Source organism: Quercus suber, unplaced genomic scaffold (genome assembly GCF_002906115.3).
Source record: "Quercus suber isolate HL8 unplaced genomic scaffold, Cork oak 2.0 scaffold_279, whole genome shotgun sequence".
Taxonomy (NCBI): domain Eukaryota; kingdom Viridiplantae; phylum Streptophyta; class Magnoliopsida; order Fagales; family Fagaceae; genus Quercus; species Quercus suber.
Window position 1 is genome coordinate 93,682 of NW_027069735.1, and position 23,130 is coordinate 116,811.

Sequence of the window (23,130 nt, forward strand, 5' to 3'; positions counted from 1 at the left end):
AAGCAAACATCGTGATAATAGCTTAATTTTGCATATTTATATCATTATTAGAAAAACATTATCATACTTATTTTGAGTTAATTCATGCATTTTGTAATTGATTTTGGAATAATACTAAATAATTAATTTTGTGCTCAATTGAATTTTAATGCGTGAATTTGTCTTCTATAGGATAATGAAATTAAATAAGTGAATTTGTGCAAAGAAGAAAGCTAATGAATTTTAATTTTATAAGGGCCATGATGAAGTCAAAGAAAGTCAACCCAATTAAATTCAAGTCCAATTAGAGTAAGAAATCAAAGGAAATTTGCACCTAATCCAATTCTAATTCGGATTTGGATTCCAGTTTGCGCAACAGTTAGTATTTGGAGCATAACTTTCAGGTCAGATGTCCAATCGAGATGGTTCTAATTGAGTTGGAAATCTAACTTAAAGTGCTACAACTTTGTAGTTTACGAGAAATTATAGAGTTGTGGACAAGTGATGTGATCTATTATTCCATTAAAAAACTACTACTTATTTAAAATTGTCTAGTCAATTAATTTCTATTTAAATTTTTTTTCTAAATAACAAATTTAAACAGTCGAAAATCATTCAGTGGAATGGTATACTAAATCATCTTATAATTTCTCCAGACGAAGCCTCAAACTACCCAAGTTACTGTCTGCAATTGTCTAGTCTACTCTCTCGCTCCTGGCGCTGCCAGTCACTGATAAGCGGTAGCAGTTAAGAAGAGAGGAAGCTTTGAAAAACACAAATTTCAATTTCAAAATCCAACAATAATGAGAAGGTACTACAACGACACTCACAATCAATCTCTCCAATAATATAATAGTGAGATTATTATGATCATAATGATGATTGGCAGGCTAGGGCATCATCGGCTGCAGCACCCGAAGCAAGGAGGAGGATTGAAGAACATGATGGGGAGGTTATCCATCGCGGTGGTGGTTCTCTTGATCTGCACCGTTTCCTTGCTACTTTCATTTTCCTCCACCTCCACCAAAGCCGATTCTCGATCCGCTGCCTATCGCTCCCAGGTTTAGATCGTTTTTTTTTTTTTTTTTAATAAATTTTCTTGCTACTCTAATAGTTGATTATGACTTGTTAAGAATTTGCTCTTTTTGTATTCCTGTTTCAATCAGATTAATATAGAAGAACTTTGGAGAAGCGCTGATTTTGGTGGTTGGAGGCCATCTTCTGCTCCACGATCTGATTGGCCTCGTACTTACTTTTCATTTTCTCAAACAATATTCCGCCTCAATTTTATGGTTTTTTTTTTTTTTTTTGGTGCTAAACTTTTTTAGGCTTCAGATTTTGAATTTTGTACATTGTGGCAGCTCCTCCAGCTCCAAGTGAGAGTAATGGCTATCTACGTGTTCGCTGTAATGGTGGTCTGAACCAGCAACGTAGTGCGGTTGGTATCCTTTTCCCTGCTGTTGGATCCTTATAATTTTCTTGTATTGGGACAAATATAATAGCTCTATTTTTTTTTTTTTTGGTGTCAAACAAAAAAAGTGAACTAAATGCCTTTTTAGATGATTAGTGAGGCTACTCAATTTTTATTTAATCATGTAAATTAATGTGTACTCTTTTGGATGTTGTTAGATTTGTAATGCGGTCCTTGCTGCACGAATCATGAATGCTACACTAGTGCTACCTGAGTTGGACGCAAACTCCTTTTGGCATGATGATAGGTATCTATTTTCAAATAGTTGTATCTAGTATTGCTTCAAATTGATGCAATCTGTTTGGTCTGATTTATTTCTTCTTATCATTGCTGTACTATTCACCTATTCTTTGAGTCAATACTTCAGAAAATCTTGTGTTTTTTTTCCCCTCTGAAATCTGAATATGTCAATACGAAGTGGGCCAACAGTGTACAGTAAGCATGCAGACATGTATGCATGAACACCAATTAAACAAATTGATTCCTGAAAAATCTCCTAATCAGCCTGCAATAGTTGCAGGTTAATCTAAGAGGGCCCCCAAATGGAGGACTCCATTTGCATATACTGTTTGAAAATCTGGAGAAGTTAAGACCAATTAAATTCAAGTCTTTAGTTTGATATAGAATTTTAGCACCTAACAAGAAAGAAGAAGAAGAAGAAGAAATAAAAGCCTACTAACAAGAATAAAAATTTATGAGAATCCACAATTACAAAAGAAGCCTCCTAACGACTTCCAAATGAAGGAGAATAAGAAATGACAAACTACAAGCACTCATGTATTTAAACCCTTAAAAGGAAAATACTCTATGAAAGGTATTGTCCAAAATTGCTATCTTAAGTGGTTTTTGCAACGCAAAGAAGGAAGTATTAGAACCATTAGTGCTATTTTTAATATCTTAAGCCATATATTTAATTTCATTATGTTCATGAATTGGTATCTACCTAGTTATAATTTTATGTTTAATCTCATTCAAATAATGCAATCAACTTTAACAAATGGATATTTAATGATATGGAGCAATACTTTTGCAAGGTAAGTCAAGTTTCTTTGTAATTAATATTTTTATTTTTTTTTAAAATAAGTAATAAAATTGTATAAATCAAGAAAAAACAAGTTGCCCAAGTATACAGGAAATATACTGGGGTAAAAAATTAGGTACAAAAGTTACATAAATCTAATAAATCAACAATAGAAAATAAAGAAAGGTTCCTTATGTCTGACAACCAATCCAATAAGGTTCTAAAAAAATAATTTGAGACCAAGCATAGAATTTTCGGTGTCGTCAAAACTCTTGCTACTCCTTTCCTTCCAAATGCACCACATCAAGCAATGGGGGATAATCATCCAAATATGACTATTCTGGTGACAACCAAAGCGACCTTGCCAACAAGCGAAAAACTCAACAACAGATTTTGGCATCACCTAATGAACTCCAAACAAACCCAAAATCATGGACCATAAGTCTGAAGCAATAGAGCAATGTAGCAAAAGGTGATCAACAGATTCACCATTACATCTACACATATAACACCAATTTGTAATCCTTATCTTCCTCAACCTTAAGTTTTCAATCGTCAAAATCTTACCCAAAGTAGTAGTCCATACAAAAAATGCTACTCTCAATGGAGCCTTTGATCTCCAAATGATTTCCCAAAGGAAAGTCTAATCACTGGTGCTTGGAGGGGCACCTAGAAGATGGTAAAAAGTACCAACCTTGAAGCCCTTTTTCTGATCTGGTTTCCAGCACATCTTATCCTCCCCAATCCCCCTAATTACCATATCATAAATGATATCCATAAAGGTCATCAAAGATTCCAATTCCCAGTCTTGAATGGCCCGTACAAAGTGTAGATCCTTGTGAAGAACCCCATTAGTGCTAGCCTCCTAATTATGTCAAATCCTAAATAACTTGGGATAGCAAACAGCAAGAGAGCTCTCCCCACACCATCGAAGTTTTTATAATAGTCAATATTTGATGAATGCAATTTTTTTTTAGTGTGTTTTATTTATTTATTATTATTATTATTTAATGTTGAATAGGGTTTGAAAAGCTTGAATATCAATGGATGCAAGAAATTGGAACTGATCAAATTTGAAATTTCTGTTTGCTTCTAAAATGGGTTCTTTGGGGCTGGCTCTAGTATCCATTTGATGGCTAATCATTGGGTAGAACTTGGGGGGTTTTAAGGGTTTCAAAGGATGTAAGAGAAGGGGTATGGTTTTGCCTTTGAATTTTGAGATGCTTCATGCAGATTTCAAATATATGTGTGATACTGCTCAAATTGAAAATTTATTATGATCTGTCAAATAGGCTTTTTGGGAGATGACGCAACCATAGCGTGATTAGGAAAAAAATTTCTTCTTTTGATGCTTAAAATTAAGGCAAAACCCAAGAATAATTGTCCATGGTAGTTAAATTTCATTAGGTTTTTAGTATTTTATTTTATGTTTATTTGGTTTTTCTGTAGTGAAGGGTATTTTTGCAATTCTGTAATTGTCTTTGTGGTCATAGTTGTAGGCCTTAAGTTTTGTTTTATTGATAGGTAAACCTTAGTTTATGGGTCTTTCTGTCTAGGCTTTTGTTCAATTCAATTAGGATTTGGTTGAACAGTCAAAGCAGGAGTTTTAGTTCTATTAGGCAAAGTTAAGATTTATGAGTGTGTATATATATATATATATAAGTGTGGTATTATACTAAAATAAGAGAGAGTTGGTTAATAAAAATATTGAATGCATATTAAGCCATGTTGGTGTTTTTGTTCTCTCTCTCCAGTGTAGTCAAAGGTGAGCCGGGCACTTGCCTAGGTGCCTGGGTGAGGCGAGGTGCCACTAAGGTGCCTTAAAATGCTCTAAGGTGAGGCGCTTTTAGTGAGGTGCTCACCTTTAGAGCCTAGGCAAGCAAGGCGGGCTGCCTTAAGCCATGAAAAAGGCGCTAAGGCAAGCGCCTCAAGTTTACTTATTTATTTTTATAGAAGTTTGTTGTGAAACCTATTTTTAGATTATTAATTTCAAAAGGCATGTTATAAAACCTATTGTTAGTTAAATTAATTTACAAATTTGTTTTGTAAGACTTATTGTTATATAGAAGCTTGATGTAAAATGTATTGTTAGAACTAACTTTTTTTTTTTTTTTGATAAGTAATAAGTTTTATTGATATCAAAAAAGGAACACCCTAGTACACAGGGAGTGTGCAAAGGGTCAACAAATCAAGTACACAAATTACAAGAATCAAGGAAATCAATGAAAGAAGGGAATGATTGGTTTAATCTATAACAGAGCCTAAACCATTTTAATCCTATTTTGAAATAATTTGATAGACCTAATTTCTTCATGCTACACATTGAAAAACACTTCATTATAATATTATAATACACTAGGTACATATGATTTATGTTCTATATGTATAATAAATATATTAAGAATTTGGTGCCTTGCTATACTTGGGCTAGCGCCTTTTTGTAGCCTCACGCCTTGGGCGATGCAAGGCCTTGGCGCCTTAAGGTTGCCATTCGCCTTTGACTACCTTGTTTCTCTCCATATTACCTCTCTATTTCTCTTTTGTTTAATGTTCTCTCACTTTCCAGGTCATTGTTTGGGGTACTGTTCATAGATATTGTTCACGTGCACTTATAGATTATGGGCATATTCGTTTTCAAAATCTTTTCAATGCCTTTGTAACCCTAAATCAAATCTTTTCTTGTCCTTACTAAAGCCGTAATTATTCTTGAATCCTAACACTTTTTTCTAAAAGTTCTAAATCCTAAATCCACAAATCATCATAAACCACAACCACATGTGAGTAAATTCTCCAACTTATCATACANTACAGTTGTTTCTCTATTCTAATAAATGGCTCTCCTTGTGGGTTTTTTAAGAGTTCCAAGGGGTTGATACAAGGTAACCCATTGTCCCCTTTGCTGTTTGTACTGGTTATGGAAGCTTGGGAGAATTTGGATAAAGCTATCTATGATGGTCACATGTTAGGCTTTGGTGTGGGTCCTGTAGAGGGAAGATCATTGGCAGTGTCTCATCTTCTCTTTGCGGACGACACTTTAATTTTTTGTGGTGCTGATCTGGATCAAGTTTTGTTTCTCCGTATGATCCTTTTTTGGTTTGAGGCGGTCTCTGGCCTAAAGATAAATTTGGGTAAGTTAGAGTTGGTTCCTGTTGGTATGGTGCATAATTTGGACTTATTGTTGAATGTCCTTGGATGTAAACAAGGTACTCTTCCAATGAAGTATTTGGGTCTTCCTTTGGGAGCTAAATTCAAGGATAAGGCAATATGGAACCAAATTCTGGAGAAGATAGAATGGAGATTAGCAAGATGGAAACGTTTGTACTTATCCAAGGGAGGTAGAGTCACTTTAATTAAAAGCACTCTATCTAATTTACCCACTTATTTTCTATCTCTATTTCCTAGTTAAGGATTATTATAGTCTCTTAGTGGGCTCTAATGACTATTGCTTTCCTTGGAAAAGTATTTAAAAACAAAAGATTCCCTCTCAAGTAGCTTTCTTTGTTTGGATTGCTGCTTTAGGGAAGTGCTTAACGATTGACAATTTACTAAAAATGAAGGTTTGGATATTGGATTGGTGCTACATGTGCAAGTGTAATGGTGAATCGGTTGATCATCTTTTTCTTCATTGTCTGGTTGCAATGGATTTGTGGGCTATGGTGTTTGGATTGTTTGGAGTGAGCTGGGTTATGCCACAATCTGTAGTGGGGCATTAAGCATGTTGGCAAGGCAGATTTGGTTGTCATCGAAATGGGTATATGTGGTTGATTGTTCCCCATTGCTTATTGTGGTGTCTTTGGAGAGAGAGAAATAGTAGGTGCTTTGAAGATAAGGAGAGATCAATATCAAACTTGAAGCTATTTTTCTTTAGAACTTTAATGGATTGGTTGGCTGCTTTGTGGAACCAATCATTTTTATCTTTTCTTGATTTCCTAGATTCTTGTAATTTTTGTTCTTGATTGTTTAACTCCTTGTACACTCCCTGTCTACTAGGGTGTTCCCCCTTTTTTGATATCAATAAACTTATTACTCATAAAAAAAAGTTTTAATTTAAATAAGCATTTTTCTTATCAAACATTGAAGTGGACAGCAATGTTTTCTTGTTTCATGAGTTGGGGGGGGGGGGGTGTGAAAGAGATAGAATCTATAAAATCTACAATAGAAACGAAGAATTTGAGAGCATTCAAACAAGGTGCACACACAATTTTTATCTCAATAATGGAGACCTCCACTCCACTCCACTCCATTAAAGCCACGATTATTCCTCTCCCTCCAAAATTACTAACAAATTCTAAACAAATAAGCTATCATGAGTAACAAACCAATTCCTCCATCCAAACAACAAACCACCACTCTCTTAGGCATTACCCAATGAACCCCAAACAGTGCAAAAACAACAAGACCACAACTCATGGGCCACATCATAGTTCATCTCAACAAAAATCCACAGGTTGACTGCTACTTGTACAAATACAGCACCAGTGTATGAGAGAATGGAGATACCTCTCCTAATAAGGTTATCAACTGTTAAAATTTTCCCTACTTTTTTTTCTTTGGATAAGAATTAAGACTTTCCCTACTTTCCACACAAAAAGGAAAAATTCTCAGTCTAAAGGAAGGCTAACAACATTAGATTTTTCCATAGACAAACAAACCCTCATAGGTGAATGGTTAACTATGAGAAGGAAGATGAAGTTTTTTTTTTGGATAGGTAATAAGTGTAATATTATTAAAAATAAAAAGGGAAAAAAATATAGGGTGTTCACAATGGAGAACAACAAAAGACAACAGAAAACATAGAAATCAAGAATCTATTCTAAGGGAAGAAATAAATTCCATGATAGAAGAACACTCCGAAAGACCCCAACACCTAGACCAATAAAAGAAAGTCTGCTAGAACAAATGTTGCAATTGAACCAAGGATTTCTTAGTATTTTTGAAAGTGCAATGATTCCATTCCATCCAAATCATCCACGTCAAACATCATGGGACCAAATTCCAAATATCCAAATTATGTTCCCAACCCATTGCCACCAACAAAATAATAAACTAACTACTGAACCTGGCATAACCCAATGAATCCCAAAAATATGAAGCAGATACACCCACAAAGTATGAGTTGTAGGACAAAGAAGAAGGAGATGAATCACATTTTCCTCATTGCAGCCACACATACAACATCGATTTGCTAGAGAGAGACCCCTAAGCATAAAATTATCCAATGAATAATTTGAGAATAAGCTGTTTTCTACATAAAGAAAGCCGCCATTTTAGAACCTTTACTTTCCAAATGCCCTCACAAGGAAATAAGGACGTAGGAACATCCCAAATCTCCTGATAAAAGCACCGAGTATCTAACTTCCGGCTTCCATTAAAGCACCAAGGTAGATTGTCACTCCCAACACCCCGAAGAATTCGAAATTGTATAAAATCAAGAAAACAGAAAGCATACTTCAACTCTCAATCATGAAAATCCCTATAAAATCTAAGTTCCAAACTCTATCAATCCCATTTGTCTAACCCAAAACCTAAGAAATACAAGCTTCCTTATTATCTGAAGACTCGTATAACTAAGCGGAGAGGATAATAAGTGGATTGTCACCAACCTACCTATCATGCCAAAATCGGATATGAGTACCATCACTCAGTACTCACCCACCATGAAGGCCAACTACTTAGTAAAACTCTCCCACCCTTCACTAATACTTCACCATAGACCACAACCATGTTCTCTCCTGCATACTTTAAAGTACTCCACCCCCCTTTGCCCTCTCCATATTTAGTAACAATAACCCTCACCACAAATGAGTAACTTCATTGCCAAACCTCCATAACCATTTCCCTAATAATGCTTGATTAAAAGACACCAACTTCCTGATCCCCAATCCGCCCAACTCATAAGGTAAGCAGACCTTTTCCCAAGCCATCAAAGAATACTTGAAACACTCCTCTTTGATGAACCCCATAAAAAATTTCTTTGAATCCTTTCTATTCCAGCAGCCACAGCTTTATGAATGGTAAATAGCGAAAGATAGTACGTTGGCAAACTTGAAAAGGTACTCTTCAACAAAGTAAGTCTACCACCCTTTGATAAATAGAGTCACTTCCAACTTGATAATTTGTTCTCCATCTTTTCTAGGATAAAATTCCAAATAAAGGCTATCTTATATAGAGTACCCAAAGTCATTCCCAAATATTTCATTGGCAAACTACCCACCCTACAACGAAGGATAGTAGCCAAAGCATCTAGATTCCTTACCTCCCCAACAGGAACAATCTCACTTTTTCCCACATTAACTTTCAAACCTGTACAAGCTTGAAAACAAGATAAAGCCAATCTAATAGACAATTTCTCCCTAGAAGCATCACAAAATAAAATAGTGTCATTAAAAAGAGAAGATGAGAAATATGAACACCAGTAGAGTTAATTAGTCCTACATGAAAGCCACAAATGAGACCGTTGTCCTCAGTTTTCTTCGGAATCTTGCTTAAGACCTTCATAATCAAAAGAGAAGAGGGGACAACGGATTACCTTGTTTCAGACCTCTAGAACTTCCAAAGAGACCAGCAGAAGATCCATTAAACAATACTAAGAAACGAATAGTAGTAATAAATGCCTTAATCCACCCCCTCCATCTCACCCCAAAACCCATCCTACCCAAAAGATAGAACTAGGCACACCTGGTGAAGGACACTTCAATCTACAATCAGGACATTCATTGGCAATAAGCACAGAATCCAAAAATTTTCTACCACCAGCAAAAGAATTTTGAGACTAAAAATTGAGTTTGACTAACACCATCCTCAATCTAGTAGCCAAAACCTTAGACAACAACTTGTACACACTGCCCACATGCCCATATGACTAATAGGCCGAAAATCCTTAATACTCAAAGCATTATACTTTTTGGGAAATCAGGTAAGAAAAGAAGCATTCAGAGACCGTTCAAACTCCGAATTCCTATGAAGTGCTCAAAGAAAGCCATAACATCCTTCTCCACTACACAACAGCATTTGTGAAAAAAAGTCATAGTAAAGCTATCTGGACCAAGGACTTTATCACCCTCCATCTCCCTCAAAGCCTAGATGACTTCCTCCTTAGAAAACTCCCTCTCAAGGGAAAGCCTCTCCTCCTCCTCCTCCTCCTCCTCCTCATTACAAGCGAAATCCAACCCATCCATAGTGGGGCGCCACGTATTTGTCCCTCTGTACAACTCCTAATAAAATTGAACCACCTTAGAACTTATAGCTGTTTCATCCTCAAATAGAACACCATCCACCTCAATGCCTCTAATATGATTAGCTCTTCTATGAGAGTTTGCTAATCTATGAAACAAGCATGTATTGTTATCTCCCTCCTTCACAAACAAAGCATGAGGCTTTGTCTCCAATTCCCTCCAAAGAAGCTAAAAGTTCAATATCACCTTTAATCTGTGTACAATGAATTTGTTCCTCGGACAAGAGACACCTAGCAAATCTTCTCTAGCATCCAAATCCAATAATTCAAACAACAAGTTCTTCTTCCTAAAAGCCAAATCCCCAAATTCCTCCTTGTTCCACTTCTTTAGATCATCCTTAAGAGCTTTAAATTTCCGAGCCAAATTAAAACTAGGAGAGCGCATAAAACAATACCCGTTCCACCACTGTTGAACTTTCTCAACAAAATTTTTTATGTGTGATAAACTTTGATTGACATGGGTGATAAACTTTTTACTAGTAGCCAAGGTAGGCATAATCTGCATGAACTCTTTAAAGTGTTTAGTGCCTCACCTCACTAGTGCTCTTCGCTAGATCTTTTTTGAAGCAAATGTAAAGAGAACTTGAAAAGGATGAGGAAGTAAAAGCACTCAAGGAGGTGGGAGAGGGGGGACCAGGTCTCTGGATCTAATGGGTTCCAATGGGTTCACAATCGCATTTTTCCAATATTGCTAGAGGGTGATGGAAAATGATACAATGGAATTTTCAAGGAATTCTATGACACAAGTATGATAAACACTTTTTTTTTATCATAGGTAAAAATATATTCAAGTGCAAAGAGACTATTTTGTGTACATGAACATGAGACAAAAAGAAGTCTAAAGAATTACAGCTAAACAATACTAAGTACACGAAGAGTAAGTCCAGGTAATCAATTGCAGCATTCTCTAGTGACTATTTAGCTTCAGTTTTTCTTTTAGCTTTTAGATTATTTGCTTATGTTCAACTTTTTAAAGCCTCATTTTTTCCAAGTACAACTATACTTTAATCAACTTTCAGCAAATAAGAAATCAGCAAAAAGATGCACCCAAACACACACTATATTTGTTTCATAATCTGGTTCAGCTTTTTGCTATATTTCCTATAATATCTCGTAAGTCTCACCACATACAAATATTTTTGTAACACAATATCAAAGTAGCAGATATATTTCACCATTGAGGACTCTCAAAATAACATATCTATGTGACCAATATGGTTGGATCTTTTGTATGATAAGTTGGAGAATTTACTCACCCCCCCAACAAGACTAATGGGATGAAAATCCTTAACTTCAATTGCTGCATTTTTTTTAGGGATGAGAGATGAATGTTGCATTCGAACTCTTCTCAAACTGACCTTTAGCGAAAAAAAAATGATGAAAAATAGCCATAAGATCAGGTTTGAGAATTCCCCAGCAAGCTTGGAAGAAAGCCATTAGAAACCCATCTAGTATAGGCGATTTGTCACCGTTAAAATTCTGTATGACCTCAAAATTTTTTGCCTTATCGAAGGGTCTATATAGCCAATTTGCATTATCACCAAATATCCTTGGAAATACTAGGACTTCTGGAAACGATCAACTTGCTTATCGAGTATAATTTCATAAAGAATTGAGTAATACAATCAACAATCATACCTTGATCGAAAGACAAGATTCTATCAACCATGAGGCTCTCAATACTGTTATTTCTTCTATGGGAATTAGCCATTCTATGGAAAATTTTGGTATTTGCGTCCCCCTTCCTCAAGTGCAGTACCCTAGACTTTTGCCTCCAACTAATCTCTTCTAAAAGAGTGAGCTTTTCAAAATCGGTACAGAGATTAATTTGTTCTAACTCTTCCTCAGCTGTTAAAGGCTGAGTCTCCTCTCTAACATCCAAATCATTCAATTTGTTCTAAAGTTTTTGTTTTTTAATAGTGACATTACCAAACTTTGCTTCATTCCACTTTTTTAGATCCAACTTCAAAGCTACCAACTTCTTAGCTAGTATAAAACTTGGGTTGCCTTGGAACAAATAAGATGCCCACCAAGCCTTCACTTTATCAACAAAATTCTCCACCCTCAATCACATATTTTCAAAATGAAAAGGAGTTCTACCTCTCCAATGACTTTCCCCCTCCAGCAAAATTGGGAAGTGGTCTGAAAGTACTCTGGATAGCCTTTTTTGGGAAAACAAAGTGAAGTGATCCGCCAAGAGTGGAGAGAAGAAATCAATCTATTTTAGAAGTGGAGGAAGTATTGGACCAAGTGTAAAGGTCCCCATCCATAGGTACGTCCATCAGCCCATGGAGAGAGATAAAATTAGAAAATCCATATATAGCTTGAGTACAGCTTGCAGCCCCTAATCTTTTCGATGGGAAGTAGATTATATTGAAGTCACCTCCTAGACACCATGGCAAATCTTACCAACTAATCAACCCTGTCAACTCCTCCCACATTTTCCTACGCCTCTTTTTCAAATTTGGCCCGTATACACCTGTAAACGCCCACTCAAATTGATCCTAACATTTTTAAATTTGCATGAAACAGAAAAATGCCCCACTACTTCATCCACTTTTTCCACCACCCTTCGATCCCACATCAGAACAATGCCTCCAGAAACACCTTTAGAACCCAGGTGAAGCCAATCTACATATGGACAGCCCCATATACTTTGAACAATTCCTCTAGTGATCCATTCAAGTTTAGTCTCCTGCAAACATACAATATCAACCCTCCAGGTATGCAACAAATTACGAATTTGAACCCTCTTCTCAACCACATTCAATCCTCTGACGTTCCAAGAAAGTATCTTCAAATTCATTTAGAAACAGATAGTGCCTGCTCCCTATTAGTACCATTACGCCTAAAAGAAGTAGAACCATAATTAATCAAACTGAATAGACCCTTCAACTTACTTATACCGTTCACTCCTGAACTCTTCAAGTCACGTGCTTTTTTCTCCAAAGCAGCCCTACGGTGTAATTTAGTCTCAACAGCTAACAAGAAATTTGTTGCTTGATTTTCCAAACCTTTTAAGGACACGCCCAGGAAGTTATCAAACCCGTTGAATCTACTTTGGAACCACTCAGAGTAAGATTCTTTCCTCACTGGACTCTCCACACCCACAACTTCCTGTCCTTCCATGGCCAAGGGTAGAGAAAAGGCCAGTGGTTCCACCGCTAGAGGTGACAAACCCCCTTCATTAGGTAGCTCAACAGCTTCTGACCCAATCCTCCGCAAGTATTTCATCCCCCTCAAACTGAGCTGATAACACCTCCAAAGAGTCTGAAGACTTCAATGGAACCAAGGCCAATTGATTTTGCTCTTCCAAAACCTCTGTGACTTCACCCGGTGGCAGAGAAATCTGTATCGGTGTTCCAGAACTTTAAGCTTATGCTTCACTCTTGCTGTCTCCAAAAAGGAAAAAAAGTGAAACTCATAAAGAAACCTATTGCTTAAATTTGGAATTATTTTGTGATGTGAAATCGTGCTTTAAAACCTGTCTAAGGTGCAGCTCTTATGTACTAATTATATCTGTCCAACTTATGAGGGTTTATGGGTGGCCAAGGGGTGGATTATGGTGGCTTATTAATGGGTTGGATATCTAAATACCAATGTATATTATGAATTTAACTAAAGAATGATGCGATGACCAATTCTACCAATTGAAAACGTGAGTTTTGGGCCTCTTTAGGGGTTGAGGTCACCAACAAAACAAATGTGCTTGAAGCAATCATTGGTTTGCCCTACTTCTCTAGCCTACCACACAGTGGCTTGCTTTCCAAATATTCACCTGTTAATGTATTGGCCACCAATATTGGGACTGATCCTGGTGGATTCATCAAGTTCCACTTAATTTTATGAATTTTTCTCTTACGTGGGATCAATTTTCGAATTTGTGGCATCGTATCAGAATCATTACCAATGGCAAGCTGTGTGCCTAAGTGCGAAATGACAGCAGAAAGGGCTTGCCTTATTGTTTAAGCATCTTTGTGAAAGGCTTTTTGAAACTACTTTTTTATTACCCATGATTTTGCTAGTTTAGAAATCAAGGAGAAGGATACGGCTCGCTAGGTTAAAAATGCAATAACTAATATATCCTACACAACCCATTTGTTTATGGTGGGATCATATGGCATTAACCCAATTTTTATGTATACAACTTGCACACACATTTGTCTATATGTATGTGTGTATGTGCACATATAAATTATGCATATATTATTATGTGTTTGTCTGTGTGTGCACGCACGTGTGTGTGTGTGTGTTGAAAGTATTCATTTGGAAGTCATAGTAACAAGTTGATTTTTAATGCTACTCCTGTTTGCATCATGTGGACTATTTGTAGGGAATACTTTTCATGGTGTGGAATTCTCCATGATGTAGCTCAAGTCTTTCTTTTTGAGAACTTTGAGTACATGCTTGCTTTTGATTAGCCTTCGTTTTCTGATTTCATAGATCATGTGGACTATAATGCTTGCTTTTGGAAAGAGTAGCTTAATATGCGGAGAGAAATTATTTATTAGAGTGCAAGGTACAATTTACGTATCTATGGCTTTTATATAATTCACTATTTAACTATACCTCTTAGTGGGGATTGTTCCAATTATTAGCTTCTGATTCTCTGTATTTCATGGTCTGGCTGCCATTTTTTTTTTGGGTGATAAATAATAAAACTTCATTGAAAGAAAAAATCAACTACAAAGAGCCAAAGCACACAGGAGAAAACAAAACAAAACTAAGATGCATAGAAAGTACAACTATCAAGCAAATCAGGTAAAGAAATGAAATTGAAAGCACAGGAAGCATTATCCACACAAGTAAAGTCAGCAAGAAAAATAGCTTCAGCTCATGAGTTGATCTGTCAGTACCTTAAAATCTGAGTATTCTGCTGCTGCCAAATGCTCCACATTAGACAATGAGGGATCATATTCCAAATCGCTTCATTTCTATGCTTCTAAATCTACCTGGCCAGCTGGCTAAACGCTCAATATGACCCCACTGGACATAATCCAACAAATCCCAAAGAGTAAGCATTATGCTCCAATCTCTGGCAATGTAAAAGTAAAAGATTATGAGTCTCCCTAGCCTTACAACACCAGGCAATAACAACAATCTGACGCTTCAACAAATTATCATTTGTTAAAATCCGACCTAACGCCACTGTCCATAGGAAAGAACTGACCTTTGTAGGCACCTTTGGATTCCAGAGTCTTCCAATGAATAGACATATGAGAAAGGGATAATAAAACTTTCTAATAAGATCGAACTTCAAAAACCCCCTTGGATGAAGGTTTCCAGCGCAACTTATCCACTCCGTCCCCCCCTCTGCACTCTAGAATAAAGCAAATCCATAAAAGAGAACCAATTCTAACTCCCAATCTTGAACCGATCAGATAAAATTGATATTGCAATGGTAGCTATCCCCTGAGAAAGCTAGAAGCTTTGACACTGACGCATCTTTGTTATCTGCGATACCATACAATTCTGGGTAGTTCTCCTTTAGAGGAGGTCCTCCACACAAAGGGTCATACCAAACTTTAATAGAATAACCATCCCACCTTAAAGTTAACAAAGCGATGAAAAACATCCCAACCCGTCCTTAAGCTCTTCCGTGGGCAAACCCCAAAGGTCCCTTTACTAGATTGGAGCATCAGCCCCCCCACATACTACCATATTTTGTGTCAATAACAATTCTCCACAAAGCATCTCTCCCCGAAGTATACTGCCACAACCACTTCCCCAACAAAGCCTGATTAAAACTAATCAAATTACATATACCTAACACCCCCACCACCCCCCCCCCCCCCTCCCCCCCCCCCCCCCTCCCCAATTTGGAGTGGTTCACAAAGATTCTCCAACCAACCAAGCGATACTTAAATTCATCCCCCATCCTTCCCCACAAAAAGTCCCTCTGCAATTTTTCAATACGCCTAGCAGCACTCACCGCCACAGGGAGAGGTAACAATGATAAGAAGTAGGTGGGCAAGCTAGATTAAGTGCTCTTAATCAACGTTATACATCCCCCCTTTGAAAGATACATCCTCTTCCATTTCTGATTGCTTACAATCTATTAGTTTTAGCTCTTGAGCTTTTTGTATTTGTTTCATTTCTATAGTGTTCATCATTGTGAACACGATGTTCATTCCATTCAATAAAAGTCTTATTACGTATCAAAAAAAAAAGAAAGAAAGATACGTCCTCTTCCAACCAGCCAACACCACATTCCACACAGTTGTTACTTTGAAGGTGGAACCCAAAGGAAGGCCCAGGTGTCATGGGTAATTGAGAAACCTTATCTCAGAATACTTGCCAGAACTGTACCCAATTCAGATTTCCCTAGATTAATCTTCAATTCAGAAATAAACTGAAACCGCACAAATATAGCCTTCAAGTCCCAAAATTGTTCAGGTTCCACCCTACAAATGATCAGAGTATCATCTGCAAAAAGCAGATGAGAAATTTATAATGTTCGACATTTCTTTTACATATCATTTTTTTTTTTTTTCAAATTTATGTGATATGCTTGTAGTTGAGGGCAAGGTATTTTTCAATTAATTTTCCCTGGAATTTGAATGAAGCAGTCGGGTAATGTTGTTGTCTAAAATCGGCAATTTGTTGTGTTTTATTTGATATGATACTGAGCATCAATTAGAAAGAAGCTTCTGTCCTGAGAATACATTATACATTGTTATTTATTTTTTTTTATCAAATCTGGCGTTCTGATTTTGATTTAATAACTCATATATTTTCACTCTATGCAGTGGTTTCTATGGTATCTATGATGTTGAACATTTTATCAGTACATTGAGGTTTGATGTTCGGATTGTTGAACGTATACCAGAAATTCGTAAAAATGGGAAAACCAAGAAGATTAAAGCTTTCCAGGTTGAACGTGAATGTTTTCTTCACAACCATTAGCAGAAATATTTAAAGTTCTTCAGTGTACTTGAAATGTTAACATTCTTCTTTTTCACATTTATTCCCCTTTGACTTGACTTAGATTCGTCCCCCTAGAGATGCTCCTATCAGTTGGTATACTACAGATGCTCTAGAGAAGATGAAGGAACATGGTGCTATTTATCTTACCCCCTTTTCTCACCGTTTGGCAGAAGAAATTGACAACCCTGAGTACCAAAGATTGAGGTGCAGAGTTAACTATCATGCTCTAAGATTTAAGCCACATATTATGAAGTTAAGTCAATCAATAGTTGATAAGCTCCGGTCACAAGGTCACTTCATGTCTATACATCTTCGTTTCGAGATGGATATGCTGGCATTTGCTGGGTATGTATTTAATTTATTTATAATGTTTGCTTAGACTTATATTTGCCTGTGCATTTGAAAGGGGGTTGAGGATTGGATACTAATTGATTGGTTTTGTTGCTTACTGTAAGGGCTGTGTATGCATATTTTATTTGGTTTTAGGAAAAGGTGTTTATGGTAAGCTGTAAGTGGTAAAATGACCTAAAATGTTTGTTATATTTCTCAACATTAAAGAGTTGCACAAGTGTTGCTCATTTATCTATGGGGCTATATCAACTATCCTATCTATCTGTAGTAGGGTTTAACTATATTTATGAGAATTTGAGAAAGAAATATATCTTGATACATATTCCTTTTCCCCAGTTTAACACCACTGTATTTCATTTTTAGCAATCACATGAGTCCAAAGAGACTAACTGCTGCTCCTACTTAGTTACTTGTTTGCTAAAGATTGTAACTGGAGCGATTTGAGGTTTAGACTGTACTTTTAGCACTTTCTGGACCTTTTAAGTATTGCAATGTGGAGGAAACAAAAATGCTGGAGTTATGGGGGAGTAGGGCTTACATAAAAAGTTGTATAAATGAGCCTTCTAGAAGTGTTGAAACTTGAAAGGTAGTTTCAGTCAGCACTTTTCTGGGAACAGTTTTATGGAAAGCTCTTGGTGAGCCCCCCATTCATGCACAATTTCATGATTACTCTCTTGTAGATCTACTGGATGACATCCTCTGGTCTTTAAAGATTTGCCTTTAGTATGCTTCACCATTGATGATTGGGGATTGGAATAAATTTATAGCTAATGAGCTCTAGCTTAGATGGCACCTTTTTTATTGCATGTATAACAAACAATAAATTTATATTGAGTAGTAAATGAATTCTGAATTTAAAAAATTTTGAATGAGAATACTGTTAACCTCAAACATTGGGTATTGTGATTAATAGGTGCTTGGATATATTTACCCCTAAAGAGCAAGGGATATTAAAGAAGTATCGAAAGGAAAATTTTGCTCCAAAAGTACTCAATTACGGTGAAAGGAGGGCCATTGGAAAATGCCCATTAACTCCAGAAGAGGTGATCTTCTTGCTTGTCACTTCTCTTCAATTGTTGCTGGAAATATATATTTTTTTCCTTACACTGCCAGACCAAAGCTTGTCAGGCTTAGAAGATTAATATGTTACACACGAAATGACTGACTTCATTGTGGTGTCTTGTGGTACTTTCCTGATGATTTTGGGTAATAGGCCATAGACTGGCCATATGTTAATTTTGTCATTTCTCTTTTCGCTGCAGGTTGGGCTTATTCTACGTGCTATGGGGTTTGACAATTCTACTCGAATATACCTGGCAGCAGGGGAACTTTTTGGTGGGGATCGATTCATGAAACCATTTCGGACGCTTTTTCCTCACCTTGAGAACCATAGCTCTGTGGAACATACAGATGAGCTTGTTGAGAACACCAGGGGGCTGTTAGGGTCTGCTGTTGATTACATGGTTTGTCTCCTGTCTGACATTTTCATGCCAACATATGATGGTCCAAGCAACTTCGCAAACAATCTCCTCGGACACCGCCTCTACTATGGCTTCCGAACTACAATCAGACCTGACAGGAAAGCTCTTGCTCCTATCTTCATTGATCGGGAGAATGGGCGGAGAGCAGGTTTTGATGAAGCTGTTAGGCGTGTCATGCTCAAAACAAACTTTGGTGGACCCCACAAGCGGGTCTCACCAGAGTCTTTCTATACAAATTCTTGGCCTGAATGTTTCTGTCAAACTTCACCACAGAATCCTGCAGACAAATGTCCCCCAGATGATGTTCTGCAAATTCTAAGTGACCGGTTGAAGAGTGAAACAACCGATGACTTGAAACCATTGACCCCATTAAACTTGACAGTATCTGAGGCAGAAAGATAAGAATTTTGACTTCTAGCTGGTTTTATTCTACATCCTCAGTGATAAATCAAATTGGAAAGAATGGGTATTTTTCGACGGTATCAGCCTCTCAGGTAATCTTCATATCTGAGAAATGTCTATTGTGTAGAGCTGGATCATCATTCTTGAATGCTAAACTTGCAGATTTGTAAATATGCCTTATATTTTCTATTGATATAATGAGGCATAAATATGTTTACTAAGAATGGGATAGAGAAAACTGAAAAAGGAAGTTGATATAGATAAACTTGGGGGGGTGGGGGGAACGGATGCTTTAGATTTGCAAAGTTAATGTGGAAAATTTTATTAATCATAATGGTGGTGTACGGATTGTTTATGGGAAGAAGACTTATGCAGTGTAGTTTTATTTTTCATGGTAAGGGTTTATAAAGCAAAGTACAAAGTTAATAAGAGAAAAGAAACAATAGTGAGCACAGTTTATCAGTATTCTTACCGGTGAGAAAAGTTAAAAAAAAAAAGAAGAAGAAGAGAATAGAAAATAAAATTGATTTGATATCGATACTATTGGAGGAAAAGATTTGGTCCAATGAAAATTGTCCGTGTTAAGAATGACTGGTCATATTGTCATTCCTTTCACTAGTTCCTGGTTCTCAAGATAAATATGGTCTATCCTTTGTTTGAATATTTTCAATTATGCATATCGTTATTTTCAATTACACACCTAGAGAGTCATATTATGGATGATAAATTTTATGTTGGCATTTTTTTACTGCTTCCTCCAAATATATATATGGTCAGCTTCAAGTTATACCTAGTTTACTTTTATCAATATTATACTATTATTAAATAATGTTTTATTGGAAGTCTTATTTTATAAATCCATCGTTGGATTATCTTGTCTCTTTATACCTTTCATGCTTGCAAAATGTTAAATTTTAAGTTTTGAACTTCGAAATTATACATAAAATATGAGTTTATAGATCAAATATGAAATTCAATTAATACAAAATTTGACATGCATCTTAAGAACAAAGAGAATATTTAATTTATTGATGGGAGTTTCAAAAGAATAATCCATTAAGAGTTCTTAAGTCATGTAACATTAACAAATGTAACCCTAACCTAAGACTTTGGCTTTCAGGTCTCTTATAAAGTTTCCTATGTTGTATTATTTCAGTTCCACTACTTGATTTTAGTTGGTGTCTCTTTTGTTTGTAGTCCATGAGAATTTCCAATGACCAAAAATTTTATCTTTTTTTTATTTGATGAATGCCCAATAAGTTGCATCTATGTAAGATTACCAAGCTTTTCTTTCTATTTCATTGTTCTTCCTAATCTTCAGTCTTATTTTAATCCTTTTTATTTTGTAACAAAAGTCTATGCGATTGATGATTACAATTTCAGCTGGTGCCCTTTTGATCTGATCTGATCATTTGAGTTGTTGGTTTTTCAGTTATTCTTGCTGGCATTCATCTTAAGAGATGTGGTTAGCAAATCTGTTAGGTTTTGGAGGTCCATGTTTCCTGAGGTTTGGACCACAGTATTACATCATACGGATAACTGGTGTGTTGGTCGGAGCACAAATTAGCTGGATTTTGTCAAAAAATTTCTACAATTTGTATAATAAAATATAATACTAACTGATAATGAATGATGATATTTGGTTGACTTGCCCAAATGGTAGAATTGTATATCACTGACCATAATTTAACAACAATGTTTAGGATTGGTTTGATCAATAATATGCTCGTAGGTTACATTTTGTCAAATCTTTATTAGTTAGTTTAATATATATTATATTAAAAAGGGTACTTATTAGATGCGTGATGTTGATAATGGAGTAACCCGAGCTACGCAAAGTGCTCCCCTTGCGTAGGGAGCCACCTAGCTGGACTTTCACTGCTGTCATGTACAGAAAAAACTGGAGGTCTATTGTGTGAAGCTCGGTTCCATCTTTCATCATGGGTTGATTTAATTTCTTTTTTATTTAATCAAAATTCCTTGAGCTTTCGGTGGAAGAAGGGGGGTTGACGTTCATTTTGAGATTGAGAGATTAAGGGGAGTGCTAATAAGATGATGTCAAACATTGAGGACTTGGTCTTAAACTACTACCCTGAACGCTCACTTTAAGAGACTGAGATTGTGTGTTCTAACACCAAAGGGCAATTCCAATCGGTGATGTAAATCCTTATAGGTCGTCGGTAGGGGTCTATCATCATATCATAAATCCGGAAGGGCAGCAAAGTAGTGGCTGACATGACTTTTGTGTTCAAGTTGTGGAGAGTACAATAGCTTAAGCAAAATGTCACCACAAAAACAAGGTTGGATCAATCAGAACTAAAGGGAGAAAATGAGAGTGTGGTCGGAAAAAGGGGAATGAAAGCCTTAAGTGGCGGTGCTTGTAGGAACAAGGTGGAGTGTGGAGGATGGTGATGCAAAATGAAAGGCTAAAATCTTGGGGGTTGTACCAAAAGTCACAGAGAACTACCAAACATGGTGAGTGATATGCAAGTTGACCACCACCTGCCTTGAGAAACATGATATAGTTGGAGCCTCATAAACTCGAAATATTTGACACGGGAGTGTCCAATAAAGAGCCACCAGACCCAACAACCCTTGTCTTACAAGCCCAATTAGGAAAATCCTACGGTTTGGATTTGGAGGCCCAAATCCATAATTTATCCATAGATGATTATACTAATCATTTAATTGTATTCTTATTTTCTCTGTCTTGGAAATTTTGTAGTCATTTAATTCTATTTAGTTCTCCCATGTTCAGAGGGTTAATCTGAACACTATATATAGATGTTAATGTAACTGCAATGAGTGGATTATGAGTGATTATTCAGAAATTATTCGTGTTGTACTTTGTCTCTCTTTGGGTAGTCCATTGAGTGGTGAGTGCGTTCAGTCCCGTATTCTTGTGTATTTCCCTTGGTGGTGAGCTTGTTATATTAGTGTGTGAGTTTTATTTCGTGTTTTTCTTCTGCCCCCCTTTTTCCGGTATCAATATTTAATTCCTCTTTCACCGACTCGTATGAGAAACAAGATAGGGCACTCACCCTCGCAACATATCAACAATAATATGGTAAAAGTCATGGTGGAATTCTAGAGAGTGGGTTCTCGAATTGTGTGGCTGTAGGCAAGTTGTAGTTGTGATGGAGATATCTAGGCCAATAGTTGAGGCTTTGGCCATCAACGAATCTATCGAGTCTCGTCCAGGCCTTTAGAGTACCTGTTAGTCACAAGCAAGTTTGATATAAAAGGTCTTGAGAGTATAGTGATCGTGAAAGGTAAAGAGCTTGTGCAAAGGGTGGAAGAATGGGTCGAGGAAGATTAATGTGACTTGGTCCGAGTACCTTGGGTTGAAGGGGAGTTCGTAGGGAGTGGGGTGGACATGATTTGTTCTGGGGAAGAAGAAAAGACTTGATATTTGTGGAGTCTTTAGCCACTTCAAACCCTTTGGAGGATATGGGCTTTTTAGGGGGGTAAGGGAAGGATTTTTGGTAAGTATGCAGAGGAGAATAGTCATAGCTCGGCTTGGTCTCGAGAAGGTTTAAAGGATTTGAAAATTTTCAGGTACCTCTTATGCGAGATTCGAAGCGGATGATATGGGCTTACTCAAGGTCATAAAAGCTAAGAGAATATAGTGGGTAGCAGAAGGTAGTGCTCAAAAGAAATTGATGAAGGTAGGGGTGAAGGGTAGCTAGGAGTTAAAGAATTTGTTTAGTTCTATTAATTATGAGTCAGGATCAGCTAAATAGAGAAGTGTTAGAAGGGAGTGGGCTTTGATAGTGTCTTAAGGAATCTTAAGATTGCTTAATGTGAGGGGGTTGAATTAGAGGTATAAAAGGCTCTGCATTAGGAATTTGATCAAAACTTGGGAGGAGTAACATTATTTGTTTGCAAGATACAAAGATGGAATTAATTACTAGAAGGGTGGTAAGAAGTTTGTGGTGTTGGCTGATGCAGTTTATTTTCAAAGCTAGTTGTTTACTAGTTCTTATGTTGTATGATAAGTAGATCCTTTCACTTGTAACAAAAAGTTAGTTAGTTGATAGATTGTTAGTGATAAGAGCAATAGCCTAGTAGTTAGTTAGAGATGTTTGTTAGGCATTGGCCAATTACATGATAGATTCTTGTTACTAACTTCTAAGCCAATCAGCAGCTTGCTGATGTATCTATAAATAAGTAAGGTTGCCCTCATTGTAACTAATTGAATTTGAATCCAAGAAATCTACCTATGAGGTATTATTCCAAGAGTGTGTCTCTTGAAGAGCTAGTT

General features: G+C 36.6%; 1 protein-coding gene across 2 annotated transcripts; it reads left to right on the forward strand.

Annotated features, from left to right (window-relative positions):
* Positions 1–605: 605 nt before the first annotated feature.
* LOC112028431 (O-fucosyltransferase 1) lies at positions 606–20,614 on the forward strand. 2 transcript variants are annotated; one of them, XM_024061121.2, is made up of 10 exons: positions 606–790; positions 869–1,040; positions 1,146–1,224; positions 1,341–1,417; positions 1,609–1,697; positions 16,455–16,578; positions 16,694–16,977; positions 17,897–18,026; positions 18,246–18,958; positions 20,299–20,614. In XM_024061121.2, exons 1-9 carry the CDS (start codon positions 783–785, stop codon positions 18,864–18,866), a joined length of 1,584 nt encoding a protein of 527 aa, XP_023916889.1. In that variant the 5' UTR covers positions 606–782; the 3' UTR covers positions 18,867–18,958; positions 20,299–20,614. The 2 variants fall into 2 exon arrangements, with proteins under 2 accessions (XP_023916889.1, XP_023916888.2); XM_024061120.2 differs by lacking the exon at positions 606–790 and having other exon boundaries at positions 840–1,040.
* Positions 20,615–23,130: the final 2,516 nt, after the last annotated feature.

What these genes read in the sequence shown, in the direction of transcription:
- LOC112028431 (XM_024061120.2), top strand. Translation starts at nt 846, where the DNA reads ATGATCATAATGATGATTGGCAGGCTAGGGCATCATCGGCTGCAGCAC. An exon ending in TCCACGATCTGATTGGCCTC is followed by an intron (nt 1,225 to 1,340) that starts GTACTTACTTTT and finishes ACATTGTGGCAG; the next exon opens with CTCCTCCAGCTCCAAGTGAG. An exon ending in GATATGCTGGCATTTGCTGG is followed by an intron (nt 16,978 to 17,896) that starts GTATGTATTTAA and finishes TGTGATTAATAG; the next exon opens with GTGCTTGGATATATTTACCC.